The 24,803-nt window shown below is 47.9% G+C and overlaps 1 protein-coding gene across 3 annotated transcripts in view; it reads right to left on the bottom strand.

Annotated features, from left to right (window-relative positions):
• Positions 1-24,567, bottom strand: part of PPARGC1B (PPARG coactivator 1 beta) — a 155,862-nt gene extending 131,295 nt beyond the window's left edge. For all 3 annotated transcript variants that reach the window (XM_064278095.1, XM_064278089.1, XM_023550585.2), the window contains exon 1: positions 24,459-24,567. In XM_064278095.1, coding sequence (XP_064134165.1) covers positions 24,459-24,536 — 78 coding nt within the window. In that variant the 5' untranslated portion in view covers positions 24,537-24,567. The remainder of the gene's footprint in view (positions 1-24,458) is intronic.
• Positions 24,568-24,803: the final 236 nt, after the last annotated feature.

The raw sequence follows: 24,803 nt of genomic DNA, 5'->3' as shown, positions 1-24,803 counted from the left end.
CAGTCCCATGAGAGGGTAAGGGTGACAAGGAAGTTGGGATAATTTACTGTAAAAATCAGAATGCCCCCCAAGAAACTGCCCACTGCCCACAACAAGAGGAGACTCTTGTCTCTGGGCAGGTCCATTCTCCTCTGGCCTTCACTTTCTCCATCTGCTTAACCAGATGACCCAGCTCCAAAGCCTGAGGAATCAAAAATCTTATCATTTACTTGAAACCCAGTAATTATTAATACAACACTATGTTTTAGCAGCTTTCTACAGTTTATGAAACACTCTCACATTGATTATCCCATCTATCCAACAACCCTACTGTTGAACTAACATTCTCACCTTCCAGAGTGGGAAACAATGACTCAGAGAGTTTAAGTGACTTAGTCAAGCTCACACAGCTGGTAGGTGGCAGAACCAGGATCTGGGACCCTGACCACTTGTCCAATGGGCTTTCTCCTGCAACCTGGGCTGCCAGTGGGAAGGTGGAGCCTGAGAAGGTCCTAGGGTTACATGAAGAAATGTGGGGAAAAACAAGCACCTCCATGCAAATCAGTAAGAATCAACAACCCAATAGACAGATCACAAGAAAAGAAACACAAGTGATTCTTAACTGTGAGAAGAAGACTGCAAATTAAAACTCCAAAGAGACACCAGATTAACAAAGGTCAAAAAGTTTAATAACGTGATGTGTTGGCAAGGGTGTAAGAAAATAAGCATTTTCATTCATTCATTTCTGTGGGAACATAAACTGACATAATTCTATAAAGGAGATTGTGGAAATATTCGTCAAATTTAAAATACACACAGCCATTCAACTCAGCAGTTTCACTCTGCAGTACTTGTCCTACGTATATATTCACATGTGTGCAAGATGACACTCGTACAAAGATAGTCTCTGTAGACGAGTAGCAGCATTAATTAGTAATAACAAAATATCCAACAGAGAACTGGTAAACAAACTACAATCAAGCCAAAAACAGAAGTAGTCCTTAAATACTCATTTTTAAGATATATTATTAAGTGGAAAAAAGCCAGTTGAATAACAACGTTCCTAGTTTGCTATGAGTTGTGCAAAAAAAATGGGGGCAAGAAGTTGTTGTTAGTTGCTGTCAAGTCAATCTGACTCATGGCAACCCCATGTGTGCAGAGTAGAACTGTTCCACGGGGTTTTCAAGGCCTGTCACCAGGTCTGTCTTCCAAGGTGCCAACCTTTCAGCTAGCAGTCAAGCACTAAAATGTTTGTGCCACCCAATGGGCGCACGAAGTTACGCCATATATATGCTGGTGTCTACATGGTTTATCTCTAGAAGGACACATTAGAAACTGGTGGTAGGGCTTTTCTGGGGAGAAGTTCACAAGAATGGTAGAAGTGATTAACATTTGTAACTTTTATAATTTCTTAAACTAAGGTCATGCATTACCTTTCCAAAATAAATACAAAAGCAAGTCCAGTGTCTCTTTCCCACTGAAATCATGCTGTATGTTGGAGCCAGTGTGAACATAAACTTGTTAGGCAGCTGGATCTTCCTGGGGGCCTCTCAGCGTGACCCCCAGCAATCTCTTCCCCTTGGGTCTGCTCCAGCTGCAGTCTGAATCACAAGGTAGATCAGTTAACACTTCAAACAGTCCGGCTGAGTAACAGATTCTAAATCAGGAAGCCTGGGTTTAAATACCTTCCCTACCAACAACGGTGTTTATCCTGCTCTGTACATATTAACAAACACGTATGTAGACAGATGCCGCACATAGTTAAAGCTCAACCCTTGGGGGTGATTAAATCTTGGGGTATGTCAGTCATGTGAAATACCTGGAGGTGATCAGATATTGTCTAAAACTGGCATCGTCTGAGTTAAAACAGGCAGCAACAGAAGAAGCTGTGGTGGCACAGGCTGGAGAAGTAATAAACCAAAAAGAAAAACAAACCCCCCAAAGCAAGCCTGTTGTGGTTGAGTTGATTCTGACTCACAGCCACCCTATAGGACAGAGTAGAACTGCCCCATAGGGTTTCCAAGGAGCAGCTGATGGATTTGAACTGTTCACCTTTTGGTTAGCAGCCTGAGCTCTTAACCACTGTGCTGCCAGGGCTCCGGAGAAATAATAGTACTTGCCTTATATCTGTTTATGACTCTACAACTTGCAATTAGCTTCCCAAACCATTTATGTCCATTCTCACAGCAATGCAGGCATTGTTCCTATGGAATAAAGGAGGAGATGGGGCTAAAAGAGGTTACATGATGGATGGGCAATAATGAAGCCTTGACCACAGTCTAGGTTCTCTCCCTCTCAAGGTCACAGACAGAAATCAGCCCATATATGATGCCTGGGAGGCAGGAGAAGTTTGTCCAAGGCTTGGCTGGAGCTGGAACCTATAATTTTTTTTTTTTTAAGCACTGCTTTTGACTGGTTATTTGTGGATGGTGAGGTTTGGGGGGGAATTTTTTTTTCTTTCTTGGCCTATTTGTATTCTCTCACATCTCAATAAACTAACACCTTTCACTTTTGTAACAAGAAAAAATACCATTTACATTAAAACAAATAATCACATAGTCCACTAAAGGGCATTTAAACATACCAAATTCTTGAATGGTTTTCCTTGGTGGGAAGAGATTATGGGGTGGAGGTAGTCTCACTTCCTCTGACAGGTTAGTCTCTAACACTTGAAATTTTTTTAATGTTACTAAAAAAAAAAATAGCACATTTGTTGAACAAAACTACCAAAATATAAAATGAAAAAGGAATTCACGGCAATGAGTTAAATCTCCCAAACACTTTGGGATTAATGGTGAATTACGGAGCATTTAAACAAAGGTCTGAGCTATAACTATATAAAGTTTCTAACTTTTCAATTTCAGAATCCTTATTAGCTTTCTTTTTGCTCAACAAAATCGCTTTTACATTGACTTGTTCTGCAGGGCTCAGAGTAGAGCTTCCCCTGGATGTAGCCAAGTCTTACAGGCAGATGCAGGGTCCCACATGGGCACCACCACGTGCACATGGTCCTGCCCATCAGTCCTGGTCACCTAATCCACCCGGCTGCAAAATCCGGCAGCTGGCGAGGGCCGGAGGGAGTTGGGTGGCCCTGGTGTTAAATTGCCTATTGACCACATGGTACGATAAGTGTGGTTGCTCTTTTTCCACTTGATGTGAGCTTTCTTTAAATAATTATAGACCTCGGGGTTGAGCCAGCAACAGCTTTGTAAGCAGCTCTGCGTGAAAGACACCAGGGGCTGGGTCCCAAGTCTGGCCATCCTGAGCCTCTAACGGCATCCACAGCCAAGTCGGCAGAGCCCCCAGGGTATCTAAGAATTTGCTGACACCTTCTCTCCCCTGTTAAAATATTTTTTAACTAAAAAGGGGAAAAGGAGAGCTAAAAGGTAATTTTACAGATAAAAAAAAGTGATTCATGATAGATAAAATAGGACTGTGAAAAAAGGGAAGAAATCATTTTAGATATAATCTATCAGTAGGGGATTTTGAATAACTTGTTCCTTAAAAAAAAAAAAAAAGAATCTGGCCTGAAGTTCCTGATTTTCACCCAATCTCTCCACCCCCGGGAGTGATTTATCCAAATGTTCCGTGATTCACTGGGGAGGTTGGAAATCTGGGATTCTCTTGCCTGGAGTTCCTCCTCCGCCCAAACCCACTCTTTTAAGACACATGATGGCATGACAAATTTCTTCCAACTTGCAGTTCAAAGAGAAGTCAGCATCTGTCACCCAGGAAAGGGGATACAACCTGGGTAGTTGAGAACTTGCAAGTGACTTCGTCCACTGAATGTAAGGAAATCACTTCACCTATCTAAGATATAACTAGCTCCTAGCTCCATCTATCTCCAGCTCTCTATCAAGTACCTGGTGGTTCTGCCCCAAGCAGAACTTACAAAATCAAAAGAGGTCTCAACTACCCTGAAACCAGAAGAATTAGATGGTGCCCAGCTACCACTACCGACCATTTTAATCAGGGCCACAGTAGTTAGACCCTAATAGAATGGGAGAGAAATGTGGAACAGAACCTCAAATTCCTTCAAAAAAAAAAAAAAGCCAGACTTACTAGACTGGTTGGACTGGAGGACTCCTGGAGACTATTGCCCTGAGATACTTTTCAAATCTTGAACTGAAACTAACCCCTGAGGTCACCTTATAGATAAATAACAGATTGGTTCACAAAATAATGAACATTACCCGTAAGTACTGCGCTCCTTTAAAAAACCTATATGAGACCAGATGCTCAACAATTACTTTAAACCAAATATGAGAATGCAAGGGGCAGGGAAACTAGATTAACGGAAACATAACAACCAGAATGGAAATAATGAGAACATTCATGCATTATGAAGAACCAATGTCACTGAACAATTTATGTAGAAATTGTTGAATGAGAATATAAACTGCTGTGTTACCCTTCACTGAAAACACAATAAAATATTATTTAACAAGGGAAAAAAAAGGAAAAGAGCCCCCACGGTTCTTAATCCCAGACTGTGTTGCCCCAAGACAGCTCCACTATACAAAGATAGGGAGTCACAAGGTGGCAGAAATGGGAGAGATGGGGAAACTCAGGCCCAGAGAGGCAGCAAGACTTATCCAAAGTCACACAGCAAACAGGGATAGGCAGAATTTGAACCCAGGACTCCCTCCAAACTCCCAGCAGCATTGCTGTCACTGGAGATGACACTCTAATCTCCAGAGCAGCTACAAAATTCTCTAAACAAGATTTTGTCTTCCCTAGCTTTTAAAGAAGGTCCCTGGGTGGCACAGACGACTTGCACTTAGCTGGTAATGGAAAGATTGCTAGTTTAAATCTATGCAGCAGTAGCAGAAAGAGAAGGCCTGGCAATCTGCTTCCCTTAAAATTACAGCCAAGTAAACCCTTTGGAGCAGTTCTACTCTGTAACACATGGGGTCACCATGAGTCGGAATCAATTCAACAGCAAAAGGCAATAACAACAACTCTTAAAGAGGAATCAATGGAAACTACACTTTTTTAGAGGAGTTCCACAGTTGCGATTGTTGCAAAATCATACAATGGAAGGATGTTGCAACTCTAAAATAACTGGGGATGGTTGCTCCAAGAATTCAAGATAATCCTGGGAACTCAGTCTGGACAAGGCACAGACATGAATAAATGAGGGTGCATTTTAAAAACCATCTCTTCCCCACCAGGCATTAGGGGTCTGTTTGGGTTTCAGCAGGGATGTCTGGAGAGACACTTAGCACAAGCCAGAGTGGTGGGGTGGAAAGGACACAGACTTGGGGCATCACAAGTCCCATATTCCTACTGAGTTCCTGCACTAATGACCTTGTTAGGCAAGTCATTTCAACATGCTGGGGCCTCAGGTTCTTCATCTATAAAATGGAAATGAAAATTCTCCTGGGCCTGTGAATTATGGATATAACAGTGCTCTGTGAACTTCACCGTGATACGTTAAAAGAGACAGCAATAGTGGAGTCCCTGGGTGGTACAAATGGGTACTGCCCTCAGCTGCTAATTGAAAAGTTGGAGGTTGGAGTCCACCCCAAGGTGCCTTAGAAGAAAGGCCTGGCGATCTACTTCTGAAAAATCAGCCATTGAATCGCATTTCACCAAAGGGGACATTCAAATGGCCACCAAACAAATGAAAAGATGCTCATGCATCATTAGCCATCAGAGAGATGTCAGTCAAAACCACAATGAGATACCATTTCACTCCTACTAGGATGGCTAAGACAAAACAAAAAAAAATGGAAAACAACAAATGTTGGCAAGGACATGGGGAAATTGGAACACTTACCTATTGCTGGTGGGAATGCAAAATGGTACATTTTTTTTTACCCATTGCTGGTGGGAATGCAAAATGGTACATTGTGGAAAAAAGTGAGGTGGATCCTCAAAAAAACTAAAAATACAACTACCATAAACCAAAAAAAAGAACCCCCAAACCCACTGTCATTGAGTCAATTCCAACTCATAGCAACCCTGTAAGACATAGTAGAACCGCCCCCATAGAGTTTCCAAGGAGCAGCTGGTAGATTTGAATTGCTGACCTTTTGGTTACCAGTTGAGCTCTTAACCACTGCACCATCAGGGCTCCAGAACTACCATACGACCCAGCAATTCCACTCCTAGGTATATACCTAAAAGACTTAAAAGCAGAGACTCAGAGACTTGTATACCAAATATCCATTGCAGCACTATTCACAATAGCCAAAAGGTAGACACGACCTAAATGCCCATCAACAGATGAATGTTTAAACAAAATATGGTACATGCATACAATGGAATATTACTCAGCCAGAAGGAGAAATGAGGTCTTGTACATGCTACAATATGGATGGAACTGGAAAACATTATGCTGAGTGAAATAAGTAAATCACAAAAGGGCAAATATTATATGACCTCACTTATATAAAAAGACAAGAAAAGATAAATGTATAGAGAACAAAGTTTACTAGTGGTTACCAGGGGTGGGAGGGAAGGGGAAAGGGGGAGTTAAAAGTGATAGAAAAATCGCATTGATTAAGGTTAGGGTTGCATTGCTGATAACCGTAACTGCTGTCAATAAGTTGTATACCTGTAGAAAGTTGTACTGGCAAAAGTTGTGTGATAGATATATTTACAACGATGACAAAAAAAAAAAAAAAGAGTAGCTGTTGAGGCTGATTACATACAACCAAAAACCTCATGGGATTTGGTTCCTTGGTTTGGAGGTTTACAGTCATGGTTTCATGGGACATCCCAGTTAACTGGCCTGATAACATGTTTAGGGCCTCTGAACTACCTCCTAGCTCACTGCATACTGCCTAGGATCTAAAAGCTTGCAAGCAGCCATCCAAGGCACAATTGGTCTCTATTTGCCTGGAACAACGGAGGAAAAAGGAGAGTCAGAAATGGGAGGAGGAGGATATAGAATGTGTGGCTAATTGCCTCCATGAACAACCACCTCTGCTGCCATGAGACCAGAAGAACTGGACGGTGACCTGATACCACTACCGAATATTTGTATCAAAGATTCCATAGAAGAACCCTGATCAAAAGGGGAGAGAAACACAGAACAGTTTCAAATTCTCATGGACTCGAGACTTCCTGGAGCCACGAAGGTTGGATGAATCCCTGAAACTACTGCCCGGAGATAATCTTTAAAACTTAAACCAGAAATATCCCCTGAAGTCTTCTGAAAACCAAACAATAGTTTAGCTTAAATAGTAAAAAAATTATGCCTTGAGAAAGGGACAGAAGCTGGTTGAATGGACATGGGAAATCTGGGATGGAAAGGAGTATGCTGTCACATTATTGGGAGAGAAACCAGGGTCACATAACCATGTGTGTATAAATTTTTGTATGAGAAACTAACTTGCACTGTAAACTTTCATTTAAAGCATAATAATAATAAAAAAAAGATATCTGCCTTGAGCATTATGCTCTTTTGAGAACTATCTATATGGGATCGAATTGATAACTGCAACTCAAAAGATTAGATGAGAACCTTAGGGGACAGTGAGTTTATATTAGTAGGGGAAAAACAACTCAGAAAAGGAGGGTAAGAATGCTTACACAATTCAAAGAATATAATCAATGTCACTAAATGGTACATGTAGAAACTGTTGAATTGGTGTATGTTCTGCTGTGTATCTTCTCAACAACAACAAAATAAAATTATGTATATAAAAAAGAAAGAAAACCCCGTGGTGCACAGTTCTGCTGACATACCTGGAATCACCATGAGTCAGAGTCAACCCAATGGCACCTGGTTGGTTTAATCAGAGTAATACTAGCTACTATGGCAATAATTATCATTATTATCATTAAATTAATAGAGGGCTTACCTATAAAGCAACTAATCTTCGCCCTCTCATTGAGCAACTGGTGGTTCCATGGGGCTTACTCCCACAGAGGGCTCTATCTGGTCTCACCATGATGGAGATTCCTGCTTTATTGGGCAAGGAACTTCAGTCAGGACAGCAGATGAGAAGCTGTGTCCCAGACTTTGTGTCAATCCCCATGTAAATCCCTTAATGCCTCCCACTCCATCCAGCCCGGAGCCTGGAACCTGGGGCCCGGGGCCCGGGGCCTGGAGCCTGGGCATGAGCTGCACAGACCACAGGGTGATGCTGCTCATCCCACCCTATCTTTGAGCCTGGGGCAAACCTAGTCATTCTCAAAGTTCCCTCCTTCTGATGCCATCCCAAGACCCCCCACTGCCCCAGCCAGCCTCTCACTTGTGATCCTTCCAGACAGTTAGCTCATCCTGTCTGTTCTTTGGCCTCATGGGGCATCTTCCAGCCAGCTCAAATCCTCTACTGGTTGGGAAGGGGCTCATGTCTCCCACCTCGTCATACCCTGTTTATTCACCACCCACAGGATCTGCTGGGCTCCATGACAGGCTGGTCTCTGCCTGGGACACCCTTCCCCACCTTGTTAGCCAACTCCTGATCATCCCTCAATACTCTTTCTGCTACACGATATGCCTTGACACCCTCTTCTACATGGCCACCCTCCACAACCACCTACAGATCAGTTCTTTCAGGGTGTGGAGCAGGGCTTGTCCCAATCTGCAGCTCCAGCTTCCCACACAGAGGGGAAGAAGTGTCTAATGATAAGCCGGGGCTCTGGAACTCGTGAGGTCTACGGTTTCTTCCATCAACCCTGTTGTGAAACCATCCCCCTCCTCCCCCCAAAAAAACCAAACCCATTTTCATTGAGTTGATTCTGGCTCATAGCTACCCTAGGATGGAACAGAATCACCCCATAGGGTTTCCAAGGATCAGCTGGTGGATTCGAACTGCCGACCTTTTGGTTAGCAGTCGAGCTTTTAACTGTACCACCAGGGCTCGGTGAAATCACTCAGTCACTACTAATCGTCACTGTTATTGATAAAAAACAACACCCAGACACTGCACTGAACTCTTCAGACATTGTACCCTCCTGTACTTTCAACTACCCACTGAGATAAATATTATTACCCCTATTTCACAGGTAAACTGAGGCCCAGGCAGGACAAGCAGCATGTTCTAAATTACACAGTTGTTAAATGTTTTTTTTTTTTAAAATGATAGAGCCTGGATTCAGACCCTGACCTAGAGCTCTGATCTTAATCACTGCTCTAATCTGCCTCCCACTGCCCCTCAAAACCTAGGCCCTGGGCTGCATCCGTTTTGGCACCTAGAACTAGCCCCTTCTCTGGTTGTCCTGTGACTGGATCAGCACAATTTTACAGTCAGGTTGTCTGAGCAAAGATCTAATTCTGGAGTGGGTTTTAAAACCACCTCCTCCCTGCTCTGGTTGTCCTGTGGCTGTGTCACTGAAAATCGTCAGGTCATCTTCTGAGCAAAGGTCTTTCTCTTCTTTCTGAAATGGATTCTAAACCCATCTCTTTCTCATTTTTTGTCTCCTGGCCACAAGCTTGGAGCCCTGGTGGTGCAGTGGTTAAGAGCTCAGCTGCTAACCAAAAGATCAGCAGTTAGAATCAAACAGCCACTCCTTGGAAACCCTACAGGGCAGTTCTACTCTGTCCTGTAGGGTTGCTATGAGTCAGAATTGACTAGATGGCAATGGGTTTGGTTTTTTTTTTTTTTTTGGCCACAAACTCAGGCTCACCCTACTTCTTCCAGGGGTTGACCCACTAATCTGGGCCTATTCTGGTCCTGGGGATAGGGACCTCTGGCAAAGCCTCCACCTAAGATTACACCATTGTCCTCTGGGTTCATCTGCTACTTTGCCAGGGCTCCTCCACTCCCACCCCTATTCCTGCCCTCCCTCCCCCCCTCCCCACCCCAGAGATGGGGCTGCAAGCTAAGGGTGGGATTGCCACATTCCTACTGGGGGCTGATCCTGAAAATACAAGCCAGGCAGCCACTCCCTCCGCCACTAGGACAAAGAGCAAGTGCTGAAGGAGGCTAGAGGCCCAGAGCACTGCTAGCAGGTACCCAATAGCTGCACCCAGGGGACAGGGAGAAGTTGTTGCCCAACTCTGGGGAGAAAGTGGTGGGAGGTCACTAGGGCACTGGGGCATGACTTGTTGGGGCAGAGCCCTGGTCACACCTGGCCACTGAGCCCCTGAGGGCCCCTGCATGGCTCAGTCAGTACAGGAGATACCTCCCCCAACCATCTACCCTCGGAGCCTCAGGTCCCTAATCTGCAGAAAGGGGCTGATAGTAGTCATTTCCTGGGGCTGTTGGGAAGATTAAATGAGCTCAGGGCAGATTGAAGGCTCAATGGATTCATTCATTCATTCACAAAGCATTTGGCAGGCGTCAACTGGGTGCAAGGCCCTGGACTAGGTCCTGGGTATATAGTGGGAATTAGACAGGGAATGTCCAGCCCTTGTGGAGCTTTTATTCCCAGAGGGGAGACCAATGGTCAAGGAGGTACTAAGTAGTCAGAAAATACCTGGGATTGGTACATGCCGTAAAGAAAATAGAATAGGCCCCTTCGATAGAAAGTGGGCAGACAGAGTGGTCAGGGAAGGCCTCCCTGAGGAGGTAACGTGTGACTAGACCTGAAGGAGGTAACAGAGCAGCAAGCCATGGCCATGCCTGGGAAAAGCACTCCCAGCAGAGGGAACAGCAAGTGCAAAGGCCTCCAGACACTAGCCCAGGGACTACTTCTATTATCATTTGAGACACGCCCTGCCTACTTTATAGGAGCAGCACATAAAGCTGGGAGGGCAGTGAACTGGGCATCAGGAGAAGTGGGTTCTCGTCCCGTTGCTACCTCTAAATTGCTCTACGGATTGGGACAGTTTCCAGCAGCACCCTCTGATCTTTAAGGATTCTGATTCTCAAATGATCACGGGTCTGAGGGTCTTTAGATAACTTACTTTCCCTTAGGCCCCCTCCCCTCTCTTCCAACCCATCCGGCTCTTGAGATAATTGATTCTTGAGATAATCGTGACCCCACCTACGTGAGTGAGTGTGTAGTAGAGGGTCAAAGAGGGCATATAAAGGGTTAAAGACAACTATTTGAAATCTGATTAGCTGCAAGATCTTATTCAGTCACTCCCTGTGCCTCCATTTCTCCATCTGTAAAGACAACTTCTCTCCTGCCAGATAAGGAAGGGGCCCTGCTTTATACAGGGGCTTTCTCACTGCTCTCTGTCATTCCTACACTTACTGTTACCCTGTGCTCCCAGCTGAGGAAGGAAAAACAGAGAGGGGAGAGAACCAACAGTTACACAATATCAGATACTCCACAAATATTATCTGATTTGTTAGGACCAAAGCAAGGGTGCCATCAGGGAAGCTTTTGTTTTTGGGTGGTGTCGAGTTGATTTCAACTCACAGCAACCCCGTGTGACAGGACAGAAATATCCCACTGGGTTTTCTAGGCTGTTTTTTTAATCTTTACAGAAGCAGATTGCCAGGTCTTTCTCCCTTAGTGTGGGGGGTGAGTTCAAACTTTCGAACTTTCAGTTAACCACCAAGCACTTAGTCATTGTGCCACCAAGACGCCTTAATCTGGTGAATTGCTGTTGCGTCCCATCGAGTCGATTCCGACTCACACCAACCCTAGAGAACAGAGAAGAGCTGCCCCATAGGGTTTCGTAGACTGTATTCTTTACAGGGGCAGATGGCCAGGTTTTATTTCCGTAGAGCCACTAGTGGGTTCAAACTGTCAACTTTTTGGTTAGGAGCTGAGCACTCAACCATTGCACCACCAGGGCTCCTTATCTGGAAGGTAGGTCCTATTAATAGTCCCATTTTGGGAACTAGCTAGCTAAAGCACAGGGCAGTTGTGTAGCTCTTTCCATCACACGACTAATAAAGGCTAATAAATCATGAACCTGAGATTTGAATCAGACCATTTGACTCTAAAGCCTAAGCTCTCATTAGTCACTAAGCTGCACCATCTCTTGAGGCCAATCAGCCTCTGCCTAACACCCAACCACCTACTGCTTTTACTACCTGGCAGCCTTGGAAACACAAAAGACAATACCTCCTGTCGCAGACCGCAGTAATTTTCAGAGAGACTTCTATGGCTAGACTAACTCCTTACTTATCTGGCATCATGGAGGAATGATGCGTGCTCACAATGAACAAAGTTCATAGATAATCTTGAATGCCAAAACTTACTCCTGCTTTTGACAGACTTCCTATTTGCAATGGCAGTATCAAAACGTTCTTCACACTTCCTTGTTCTTCAAGCAGAGAACACTGAACAGAACATACCTGTCTTTGGGGATGATACACCAACTTTATAACCAATTAGCATTGTACTTTCACAGAGTTTGGGGACAACTGAGGTGTGCTGGGGCTCCCTGACCCTTTGTTAAATGGCCCCGAGCTGCCTTCAGGGCTGCAGTCCACGTGTGTGCCTCTGGTAGAACCTCACCCCCCACTCACATGCCTCCACAGACACACACTAACAGAACTGATTGGCTGCATCTAATGTCACGAGGCCCGGGCATGACTACCAAAACCAAGCATGTAACAATTGTGTGCAAACCAAGAGCAAACTGGCTCTAAGTAGGAAGGGTGAGCATTGATCATAAGTGGAATGGTCTGAGTCCTGGGAACCAAAGAGTGATTAGGCATGGAGTTAATCCTCTTGGGCTGGAGACTGTGGTCACTGGTCCCAGAGTTCTCCGTAGCCCCTTCACCTCTCTGGATCCATTTCTTCCTCCTGAGTGGAAGCCAGCCTGCCCATTCCCTCCGGAATAAGTGATCGGGCAACAGACACGAGGCCCATGTAAGGCGCTGGTTTCAATCTATCTGGAAGATTCAGATTCATTCACGCAGACACCTCCCTATAGGGACCAAGATCCCTGGAACTCCAAGCCCCTGCCCAGGTGGACCAGAGCAGTCCCCTGTAACTGGCTGGATTCCTAACAGTGGTTTAACATTGCACAGACCTGCCCACTGGAGGTGTATGCTGATAGTGGGCTCCAGAGGCTCCAAAAAGTGTTTGTCTTTGGTTCCTTTATGTACAAGTCTTATCTTGGAGACAAGGGCAGTGGGCTGCTTCTGGAGACTGGTACAATACCTCTGCACCTCTCTCACCTGTACACCCTATCACACGCCCAAGCACAGAGAAGGGGCCTCTAAACTAATTTGAGGGTTGAAATCAAAATCCTGTTTTAGGCCGGGGGCCTGGCGAATGGTAGGTGAATTTTCTGGAAGGTCAAACATCATCTGTTCATTCAGTCAGTCATTCAACAAATATTTACTGGGGGCCTACAGTATGCCACTGTATAGGTAAGGCACCAGGGGATGGGATGGTGAACCAGCTTGACAGCCTGGCTGTCCTCAGGGAGCTTGGTCTTGACTGGGTAGAGAAGAGAGCACAGTAAAGAGTAAACACATAAATAAAGGTTATTACAGGCAGGAATCAGAGTTCTGCATTTAACAAGGCTCCAGGGAAGGCTGGGGAGAGGGACAGAATCTGGCCCATGGCAGGTCCTGAATAAATGGATGTCTTCCCCAAACAAATCCTCTTCTGTACCCCATCTGAGCCACTCTGCACCCCCTCCTATCTGTACCTTCTCTCCCATTAGCCTCGCTGTTAGCCCCCCGCGCCCACACACATCCTGCTCACTTCCACCGACTCCCACAGCTGAGGCCAAGGGTGGGCCCATCACTGCCCCCCCACCAGACCACATCACAGATGGCTCCTCCTTGCCACTCATCACTCCCCATTCCAATCCTTTCCATGTGCTCAGCCAGATTAGCCACATTGCAGTGGTTAAGACCATGTGTTTGGAAGCCAGGAAGACTTGGGTTCAAATCCCGGCACTACCACTTCCTGGCTGGGTGATTTAGGGCAAGATACTAAACTTCTCTAAGTCTCAGTTTTCTTAACTATCATAGTACCAACCTCCTGTGGTAATAAACAAGATATTGCATCTAAGGATCTTGGCTTAAGTGTCTGCCACATACCAAGTGGTCAAATAAATGTAAGCTACTTTGTACGATTACTGTTAATATTACTAATCAAAACTTTTGCTGATTCCTCACTGTCTGCAGGTAAAAGTCCAAACCCCTCAAAGGTCTCCCCTGCCTATTCAAAGGTCTCCTCTTTAGCCAGTCTCCCCTGCCTGTTCTGCTTTGGGGGTGTCTGGAAGGTAGATGTCAACTCACAGGGTGGCGGAGTTCAGAGTGACGGCAGGACACACAAGATATTGGTAACAAGCTGTGAGACCACAGAGCAAAAAGGGGACACTTCTGCAAGGGGGCAGTTAAGTGAGGTGGCACTCAAGCTGGGCCTTGACGGATGGAGCTGGAGATTGGGGGAGTGGAGAAGGGAGGTAAACACTGCGTAGCAGGGGCCCAGGTGGTTGCCTGGAACAGTGAGGGACTGCAGAACAGCAACAGCACCATGATTAAGAGCACAAACTCCAGGGCTGGCCTCTGTCTACCCAGATGTCAAATGGGGATAAGAGTGGGGAACCACTTCGTGGGGTTGGTGAGATTAAATGTGATTGTACTTGTGAAGAATTTAGCTTACGGCCAGGCAGAGGTAATGCATGAAAACGTTAGTGGTTGTTAACTGTTATCACCATCATGATTGTTGAAGGATATGACTGCATATAAAGCCAGACTGGGAGTACCAAACATCAAGATCCATATTAAAAATATGTTGTTCTGCTCTTGCAGCAGCGGGTCAGTGTGGCATGGTCATACAGTATTTGATGAATACGTGCATGGATGGATGGGACAGATGGATGGATGGGACGGATGGGACGGATGGGACGGATGGGACGGATGGGACGGATGGGACGGATGGGACGGATGGGACGGACGGACGGACGGACGGATGGATGGATGGATGGGTGGGTGGATATGGCTGGACACTTGAGGACTATAATACCATACCCAGGAGTCTGTTTCTGCAGGTCGTGCAGGGTGGGCCTACAGATGTTTTGAGCAAGAGTTGCTGTGGCCTGTGATCCCTAGCAGCTTAGAGGCCAGGTCACCCTAAGTGCCAAAGAGTCAGGGCAAGGCCCTCCCCAGTGTCCTGAGTACTACACTTCCCCGCAAAGAGCCTGAGACCAGAAAAAAAAAGGCTTGAGCAGCCACGTTGCCAAGGCTGTTTGCCATGGCAACATCAGGGAGCCACTCGTGGGCCGGCTGCTGCAACTGCTCCGGGCCCGGTTTCTAAGGTCTCCTCGCTCTCCCTCTGCTAAATGACTGTGTTCTGCCAGGCAATCACAAGGAAAAAATACGACTGCAGAGCTGCCGGGGAGTATCCATCTCAGCCAGGCAGGGCTCACCCGGCTGAGTTCCCAGACAGTGGGTCCCAGGCAGTTGAGTCCCTGCCCTGCAAAGCCAGCCATGGCCAAGCAGACAGCAGCTGGGGGTCTTGTCCTGCCTCTGCTGTGTGACCCAAAGGTATCCCCGGGTCTGCTCCCAGCCTGTTTTTCATTTCAGTGTGGGAACACTGAACAAGATGGTCTCTAAGGCATTCCCAACTCCCTGAACACTAGAGTTCGCTTTTATGTATTTTAATCATTGCCATCATCTTAGTGGTTCCCATTTATTGAGTGCTCACTATATGTCAGGCAATGATTCATCCTCACAGGTATTCTAAGAAGAACATACTATTATTACCCCCAATTTTGCATATGACCTGAGATCAGAGAGGTTAAGATACTTGGTCAAGATCACCCAGCTAGTAGGTGGTAGAGCCCTGATTTAAACCATAAAAACCAAAAACCAAATCCCGTGCCATCAAGTCGATTCTGACTCATGGTGACCCTGTAACCCTGGTGATGTAGTGGTTAAGTGCTACAGCTGCTAACCAAAAGGTCAACAGTTCAAATCCACCAGGTGCTCCTTGGAAACCCTATAGGGCAGTTCTACTCTGTCCTACAGGGTCACTGTGAGTTGAAATCGACTCACCGGCAATGGACTTAAACCACAGGAAACTCCAAAGCCCAGAAGGAAAAGAAAATATCTCAGGGTATACACAAGATCAAGGACCCAGAGCTCAGTGGGCTACTAATGACTGTGCACTTCTAAACACTTTACAGGCATTGTCTCACCTAGTCCTCACCAACACCCTTTCAATTATGTGTTACTATCAGCCCCATTTCCTAGATGAAAAAACTGAGGTGCAGAGAAGTCCTGTGCCAAACCATTGGGATTCCCCCAAGCAGAGCCCAATCCTAGGATTCAAAGCTCTTTTAGCCAACTAAACAAACAATTAAGGCAAATGCTTGTTTTCTTACCAGAAGACCCAGCAGTAATTATAAGCCTTTGGGGGTAATTAATCAATGACTTTGCTCTCCCATTTGTAAAAATCTCTCCGGTGTCCAACTATAGACCTGGGCAGCAACTCTCTGCTCTAAGGAAAGAAAAAGGCAAGGAGTCCAGGAGTTCAGCTGCCACCAGGAGCCCAGAGACCCATGCCCAACCTGTTGTGTGACCTCAGACCAGGCCCCTTCTCTCTGAGCTCTGTCAACCCAGGCTGCTGATCCCACCTCTTCACTGGGTGCTCCTGGGCATTTAATGAGAGATCCCTCTCCCCGCCCCCCCCCTGCAAGGGGTCCAGGTGGTGGAGTCTTAGGTATTTAGGAACAATGAGAACAGGAAGTAAATGCAGCATATCCTGTGGACCTTACCCCAGGGTCCCACCAAACCCACCGCTGTAGAGTGGATTCTGACTCACAGCGACGTGCAGGACAGAGTAGAACTACCCTGTAGTGTTCCCAAGGCTGTAAATCTATACAAGCAGACTCCCACATCTTTCTCCTGCAGAGCGTCTGGTGGGTTCAAACCACGGATCTTTTGGTTAGCAGCCAACCACTTTAACCGCTGCACCACCAGGTCTCTTTCAGGGTCCCATGGCCATTGCAAAACCCAGCCACCCAGGGCAATAGAGTCTCTCAGAGGGCTATCCACCCTGCCCCTCCCCCAAGGCCCCACCCTAGCGCACTCTAACTCCTGACACTGGAAAAGAACTGGTCAGGGAGTCAGGGACCTAAGCCTCCTCCAGTTAGGTGGCTTCTTCTTCTGTGCCTCAGTGTCCCCTTTTCTGGAAAAGGTTGGGGGGGGGGATTTGATGCTCTCCAAGGGCCCTCCCCAGCCTGGCAGGACAGGAAACTGCTCACAGATCAAGAGTCAAAGCCTGAGTCAGTCACTCGCTAGCTGAGGGACCTTCAGCAATTCATCTAACCTGTCTGTGCCTCAGTTTCATCATGTACAAAATGGGAGAACAGAACCGGCCTCACAGAGTTGTTCAGAGAAATCTCAACTTATGATAGCATTCCAGACTCTTCACAAATACACACTGAAAACTAGTGTGTGCGATGGATGAAAACAAGAGTAGTGATGAGTTGACAATGGTTGAAGCTGAGTGATGGGGACACGGAGATTCACTATACTATTCTTGCTACTGTCTACTTCTGTATGTGTTTGACATTTCCCATAGTAAAATGTTTAAAATACAAGGTAGTTTTCTGAGAACCTGACACCTAAATATATAAAACAGTCTTCTGCTCAAAAATTTGTCTACTTACTAGGCAACAATGCTAGTCAGGGATAAAAATAATTATCCCTGTTCTTCCAGAGGTTTCAATCTAGTTGTGGGGATAAAAGTACACTCAGACACCACAGGACAGTAAGTGGCATACTCCGGTCAGTGGTAAAGGCAGAAGACATTGAGCCTTAAGGGCTTCCTAGAAATGACAGGTGAGGGTGGGGGAAACTGAAGTTCACATAGGCTATGAATACATTAAAATGGTGGGGATAACCATGGGGAGAGGATTTTGACTTTTAAATACTACCACAAATTGGGATTTCTCCCAACAACCCTACAAGGCTTATTCTGTCCTATTTTGTAGGTAATGAAACTGAGGCACAGAAAGGTTAGGTGAGTTACTCAAGGTGCCACAGCTACTAAATGGTTGACCCGGGATTTGAACCCCAGCCTGTGAGTAGCTCCCTCTCATGCCAGCCATGGGAGGGCCTCTAAACCCCCATCCATTGCCGTTGAGTCAATTCCGACTCACAGTGACCCTATAGGAGGGCCTTTGGAGAGCCTCAAATCCACCCTCGCCTTTTCCAGTAAACAGTGAGGCACAGAAGAAGCCACTTTTTAGTCCGTCCCTTCTCATGTATACAAAGGCTGAATATACAAAATGAGAAGCAGTGTCTGCCCTGAAGAGGCTGATAGTCTAGCATATTCATTTACTCAGTGAAGATTTACTGAGTGTCTACTGTGTTCCAGGCACTAGTCCATTCACTGTGCAAAAAATAGTGGATGAAAGGCAAACATCCTTGCCTTCATAGAGCTTCATATTTCTGGAGTGATTTCCTAAATATAACACTTAATGTGATGTATATTAGAAGAGACATATCTATTATTTGGTGCTTATTAAATGCCAGATATTGTGTTAGGTGCTTTAAATCCATTGTGTCATTTGATTTTCATTGACTCTGAACAACAATCTCAAAAGGGAAGTACTAGTTATCACTTCACACATGAAGGCATGGATGCTCAGAGAGGTTATGTGGCCCATCAATGGTCTCTCAGGTAGCAAATCACAGAGCCAGGATTCAAACCCAGGTGGGCTGACTCCAAAGTGGAACAGCTGTGGTTGGAGGTGAGCGAGAAGAGGTCACCAAAACGATGACAGGCAAACTGGGTCTTAGAGGATGAGTAATGGAAGTGGTGGAAATGGAGATAGAGAAAACAGAAAAGACCAGCATGACCCTAAGCTTCCAGGAGGAAAATTGATGGCATATTCTGGGGTGGGCCAAGACCCCACAGGGAAAGCAGGATAAAGGCAAGGGTACCTGAGGGCCCCTGAACACCAGCTTAGAGTTTGGGCTTTAATTCAAAAGTACTGGGGAGCCCTGGGAAATGTGTGAGCAAGGGAGTGACATTAGACATGTACTTTAAAGAGGACTGATCTGTCACCAGGGCCAAGGACAAACGGGAGGGCAGAGCCTGGTGTGACAAAGATCTGTTTGATAGTAGTTGCAGATATCCAGTGGTAAATGGACAAGGCTCTAGACCAGAAGAGGGGGGAGAGAAACTAAAAGGTCAGGTCCACTAACTGTCTAGTCCAATTGATTTTGCATCAATTGAATATCCATAGGATAGATATGAGACACTCAACTTACCTTGGAGGAGAGCTAGGACCTGAACCTGCTCATTCTCTTCTCTTTACCCAGCTGCCCCCTTCACCCTCACATAACTGGAATTATACTCCCCTTTTTTACATAAAAAGATGCATGTATCAGGGTTAGCTCTATGCTTGGTCCGGCCCTTCCAAAGTGCTTTAAAGTGATAAGATTTCCATGTTTTATGAGTGGCAAGTCAATGCTCATTTTATATACATTAAATATTTAATTCCCAGCCCTGAGAGTTAGGGCCTATTATTTCATTTTACAGACTGAGAAACTGAGGTCTAGAGAAGTGGAAGATCTTATGAGTTCTGTTTGCTCGTTATATAATGTGCCTTCATTTACTCAAGGTGCTGCAGATACAATGGTGAACAAAAAGAGTCGTCCCTGTCTTTATAGCGCTGGGAGTCAGGAAGTCTGCAAACCCACTAATCCTGGCTCTACCACTTACTTGAAGGGACGGTCTTCAGCAAGTTAGCGAGTTCTCAGAAATGGTAAAATCCTCCTCTGTAAAATGGGGGTAAGAGCAACACCTATATGTGGTAGAATTTTTAATAGAATGAAATATGATAATGCAAATGAATGACTTAGCAAAGTGGCACCTAGAGGATACTCAATAAATGTTGATGACGAAGATGATGATGAAGGCAAAGAAAGCTGCTAACCCCAGAATGCCCTTGTCATGGTCTTACTCCCAAGCTCCAAGTCCCCATTTGCAAGGCTGCTTCTGATTCAAACCAGTGTTCCTTCTATTCTTCCAGAGAGAGAAGGAGAAGGGTGACTCACATCCTGGCAATGGTGGAGCTTCTGGCTGTCCTGCACCAGCTGGGGAGAAAAGGGTCTTAGGTGAGGGGGAAATACAGACCCTTGGGCCCAGTTGCTGGGCCATTGCCTCTCCTGGGTTTCACAGGCATCCCATTCGTTCATTAGCACCAGCCAGGGAGCCCCAGAGAAAACAGAGCCCAGGCCTCTTGTGAACAAAGCCAGTAAACATGCCCCCTTCTGGGCTGAAGTGAAGAAATTACTCCCCCTGGTCTCAACACAGGTAAAGGGTGGGCAAATGCATCCAGCAACAGTTGCCCATCAACTTGACTAGAACTTTGACTTGGAAAAGAACTAGGCCTTGGCCTCAAGCGCTATGGAGGCAGCAATATTCCAGACTGGGCAACTGAACACCGGGACATGAAGTAATTTTCCCAGTTCTCCAGGTGGCAGGACCCCCTTCTAGATGCCCAGATCCAGCTGTAGAACGGTGATGCGCTGGACACCAACTGCAAAATGGGCCAAGTTCACAAACATGGGACTCCACCAAACAAACCACAAATGGCCCATAATCACACAGAAAAAAGGTTCAGCGTCAATGATACCCAAAGAAACGCACATTAAAACAATAAGGGCAACATAATTTATTGATGAACAGAGCGGTAAAAATTAAAAACAATGAAAAAGCCAAGAGCTATCTGGGTACAGGCAACCTGGCATTTCCACATAATGCTGGTGAGTGTGTAAATTAGCACAATGTCTAGAAGGCAATCCAGAAATGTGTTTACCAAATGCCTGTACAGTTCCTTTGACAGAGCAATTTCACTTCTAGGAATTTCAATGAAGGAAATAAGACATGTGCACAAATATATTCATGTCAGCATTGCTTACAATAGCAAGAGAAAAATTGGAGAAAAAAATAAAGGATTGATTAAATACATTTGATTCAACCCTCAAAAAATGCAAACATTAAAATAATAAAGTAGAATATTTATTGATGGGGAAAGATGTTCACAGCATACTGTTTGGAGGAGAAAAAAGCAAGTTACAAAACAGTGTGATTCCCAGTTACAAATCAGTCTGTACAGAACAATTCCATTTTTGTAAGAAAGATGTAATCTATATGAATCAATAGGAAAGAAAAAAGCTTAGAAGTATATACAAAAATTAACAGTGGTTATTGCCTATTTTTAATTTTCTTTTTTATACTTGCCAGTACTTTCTATCATTTTTATAACTAAATTTTTTAATGATAAGGGGTTGAAGCAGATGATTTACAAAGTTCCTGCCAGCTCTGACATTTTGGACATCTATGATTGATGATTGATGTCCCAAGTAACTTCAAACAACCCATATTTAGTGTGGGCTTACTGCGTGGCCTTTGGAGTCTAAGACTTTGCCCACAGCTGCAGCCCTCTGCATTCCTCTCTCCCCACACTTGTGGCCCAGCTGTCTCCCCCGCCAGCCTGGGGGCTTCTTTCTGCAGGGGAGGGCCCAGCTGTACTGTCTGTAATCCATGTCCCTAGCCAAGGGCTGACCAAAGGGACAAGGCACAGCATGGTGACAGGTGTCATGCAGGCACAAAGAGATAAAAGGCCCAACTCTAGCTCCAGAATCTTACTAGGACACTGGACTCATACACAAAGTGCTTGCTTGTATAACACAGACTAAGAAAACCAGAGGAGGGAGAAAGCAGGGCAGGCTGGGCTGCGAAGGCCCGTTGGAGAAAAGGCCATGCAGGACGGGTGGACGAGAACACTCCAGGCAAAGAGCACAGCCTGAGCAAAGGTGAAGCAAACCCAAAGTCCTTTGGGAGACATGCCCCAAACCTTTCACAATGCCCATTTTGGGGAATTTCTGTACTTTGGCCCAAATGGGTAAAAGTTAAGTCTCCTAAACAATAAGTCCCCCCTCTATCTAACCCGGATTAGCCACCAAAGACAAGTCTCCGGACAAAGACACTGAATTACCATTTCAACCACTTTTCCCCCACCCCTCCCAAAGGGGCTAGGCAGACAGACTGGAGGTGGCAGAGGGGCCAGCAGGGAGGGGCTGCAGGAGGAGAGGGGGTTGCAGGAACAAGCAGGCATCTCACATGCAAACAGTGCTCACCCTGCCACCTTGCCACTGGATTCTCATGCAGCCACCACCAGCCCCATTTGACAGATGAAGAAACCAGGCTCACAGAGTGCAAATGGCTTGCCCCGGGTCACCCAGCCAGAGAGTGGGGAAGGCGACTCCACTCAGGCCTTCTGACTCCAAGTCCAGTGCTATTTGGAGGTAACACACAGGACCTGGAGTCAGGAGCCCTGGGTGGCTCTGTCACCCGCTGGCTGCATGGTCCTGTACAAACCACTCACTCCTCGCAGCCTCTTTCCCCAACTGTAAAATGAGGAGGCAAACGATGACCCGCCCACGTCCTTTTCCGGCTCTGCACGATGAGCCTTCTAGGGGCGGCTACAAAGCTCGCCCTATCAATTACATTTCCCAAGTTGGACCGGCAAAGATCACCAGGAGATCCTCGGCCTGTCACGTGGTTAAATAAAAAAAAGCAAACGTCCCAGATTAACTTTCACTGCATTGCTTCTGGTGATACCTGATTACCCAATTTTCTACTTTCCTTGAGTGAAATAGCCCTGCTACCTAGGCCCACTGGGCGGCTAGAAAAAACAAATAATTATTGGTGAGCCACAGTACACTGAAGACGTAGTTAAAATCCAGGATCAAATCCAGCGTGGACAATTCTTGCTATGGGTTTCTTAACTAGTCTCCAGGCTATTTCAGGCCTCCCGCACCCGCCTATTAGCCCAGAGGTTTGGTGACGCCCCTAGTACGAGCGCCGGGGACTACTCTTTCCCTGAGGCAGCTCTGCCCTGCCCAGACCAAGTAACCCTGGCCCCAGGCTGTCGGCTCAGGAGGCGCTGGGGCTGAGACCGGCCTTCGGCGCAGACACCGGCGTGGGGCCTGTGACCGCACCCGGTGACGGCGGCGGGAGCTCCACCGCAGTTTCGTCAGAGGTAAAGGTACGCGCCCGGAGCGCGCAGCGTGTGCACACACACACACATTCGCGAGCACAGCCCGCTCGCTATGCTCCCGCCGGTCTTGCAAAACGCAATCACACGCCACCTGCCCCTTCGGCCCCTACCCCGAACCCACCCGAGTGCGCCCACCACCAACCACACGGCCCCGCCGCTCCCCGACGCAGCAGCGTCTGCTGCGGATGAGGGCCGGTCTTTCCCGGCTCGCGGCGGGCTTCCTTTCAGCGACACCCCGCCACGCCACGCCGTCCCAGTCGCCAACCCGGAGTCGCCACCCGGAGTCCGCCCGCAGCTGAACGTCTCGGCTGCTGCGTCCCCTCCAAGTCGCGTTTCACCGCAAGGAGTCAGCTTGCAAGCTTCTCCCCGCCCACCCAGTCCCATGACAGCTGCTGCCGCCCAAAGACAGGCAGATTATAACAAGAAGCAAAGTTTCCCTCTCTTCCCTCCCACCTCCCGCCCCCCAGCTTCCCCCTCCCACCCCGTGTTATGCAAAACGAGCCGGCACCGGCGCCTCCACTCCAGGTACCAAACCAGCTCCGGCGAGCCGCGCCCGGTTCCGTGCGGCGGCCCCTCTCCCAACCCAGGCGTGCGCCCGCATCCGGGGTCTCCTACCCAGCTCGGCCGCATCCCCAAGCCTCCGGGCGGCCGGCAGCCGGGCGCCCAGAGAAAAAGCCCTAACTCTGGGGCCAAACTTTACGCTTGCAACAGGCATGGGGTGGGAATAATGGGGGAAGGGTGGGAGGCTCACTCCCGCCTTGTGCAGGCATTTTCGGCGGCTGCTACAGCAGCACCCCCTTGTCTCCAAGCCACCAGCTTCCCTGGCCCTCCCCGGCACACCAGAGCACTCTCTCCTGTCACGCGCGTGTCGTTGGTGGGGCTCCCAGGCGCAGCCGGAGCCCGGGACGCCGCCTTGCTTTCCCTTCCCCCTGCAGAACCAGGGCCGCGCGCACCAGGGGGACTTAGGCGCCCCCAGACAGTCCTCTTGTCCCCATCCTGCCGTGCTTTCCCCCCTGGGGCTCCGCTGAGTATCGAAACCAGGAAGGCGCTATACCCGCCCGCATGTCCACGTGCCCCGCAGACCCCTTGCCTACAGTCGGCAACTGGCAGGAAACTCCGCGCTGCGGGCGCCGCTGGGGAGCCGCGGGGGGCCAGCAGCAGCACTCAGGAAACCCCAGGCTAGAGGACGAGGGGGCTCCGGAGACTGGGGAAGGCATCTGTGCCGGAGCCACAAGTCCACGTGAAACTACGGTAGCAAGTGCCGGGCGCTAAGGGCGCGCCTCCAGCGCCTAACGCCAGCCCTAGGGTCCCCCACATCTTGGCGCGGCTCCATTCCCCCAAGGAAGCGCGGTACCCCTAGTCTGCCCGCGGGGGGGCGGACTCCAAGCGGCCAAAGCTAGACCCTCCCCCAATGACTATAGCGCCCCCAGCGCTTCGGCAAGCTCAGGGGGACCCCCACAGGACCCTGCCCCCGTATCGGAGCGCATCGCAGGGCTCTTGGAAGGGGGGCTCTGCAGCCTGGAACCTCCGATCCCCCAGTGCGCCCACCTCTGCATCCCCGCCTCCGTGTTTACGGCGGCAGCCCCCGCAGCTCAGGACCCCCTTCCTGGGCCCCGGCCTGCCGTACCTGTGTGTCTGCGAGATAGTTGAGGAAGAAGGAGGAGAGCTCTTCGTCCAGCAGCGCGCCGCAGTCGTTCCCCGCCATCTTCCAGCCGCGGCTGCAGCGTGCGGCGGAGTCAGTGCCGAGCCGGCCGGGAGGGGGGGGAGGGAGCGAGCGAGAGAGCGAGGGAGGGGGGAGGAGAGAAAGAGGCGGCAGGAGGTGGAGGGCGGAGCTCCTGCCCTGGGCTGCCGCAGGGCCGCTGGCTGCGGGGGCGGGGCCTCGCGCGCCTGCCAGAGTCGGGGGTCGCGCACCCACGCTCTTGCGCAGCCAGGAGGACCGCGACCCGCGCCCGCAGCCCCCAGCCCCGGGGAA

Source organism: Loxodonta africana, chromosome 2, assembly GCF_030014295.1.
Source record: "Loxodonta africana isolate mLoxAfr1 chromosome 2, mLoxAfr1.hap2, whole genome shotgun sequence".
Lineage (NCBI taxonomy): Eukaryota > Metazoa > Chordata > Mammalia > Proboscidea > Elephantidae > Loxodonta > Loxodonta africana.
The sequence above is the reverse complement of the archived record's forward strand: the minus strand, read 5'-3'. Positions and strand labels throughout refer to the sequence as shown.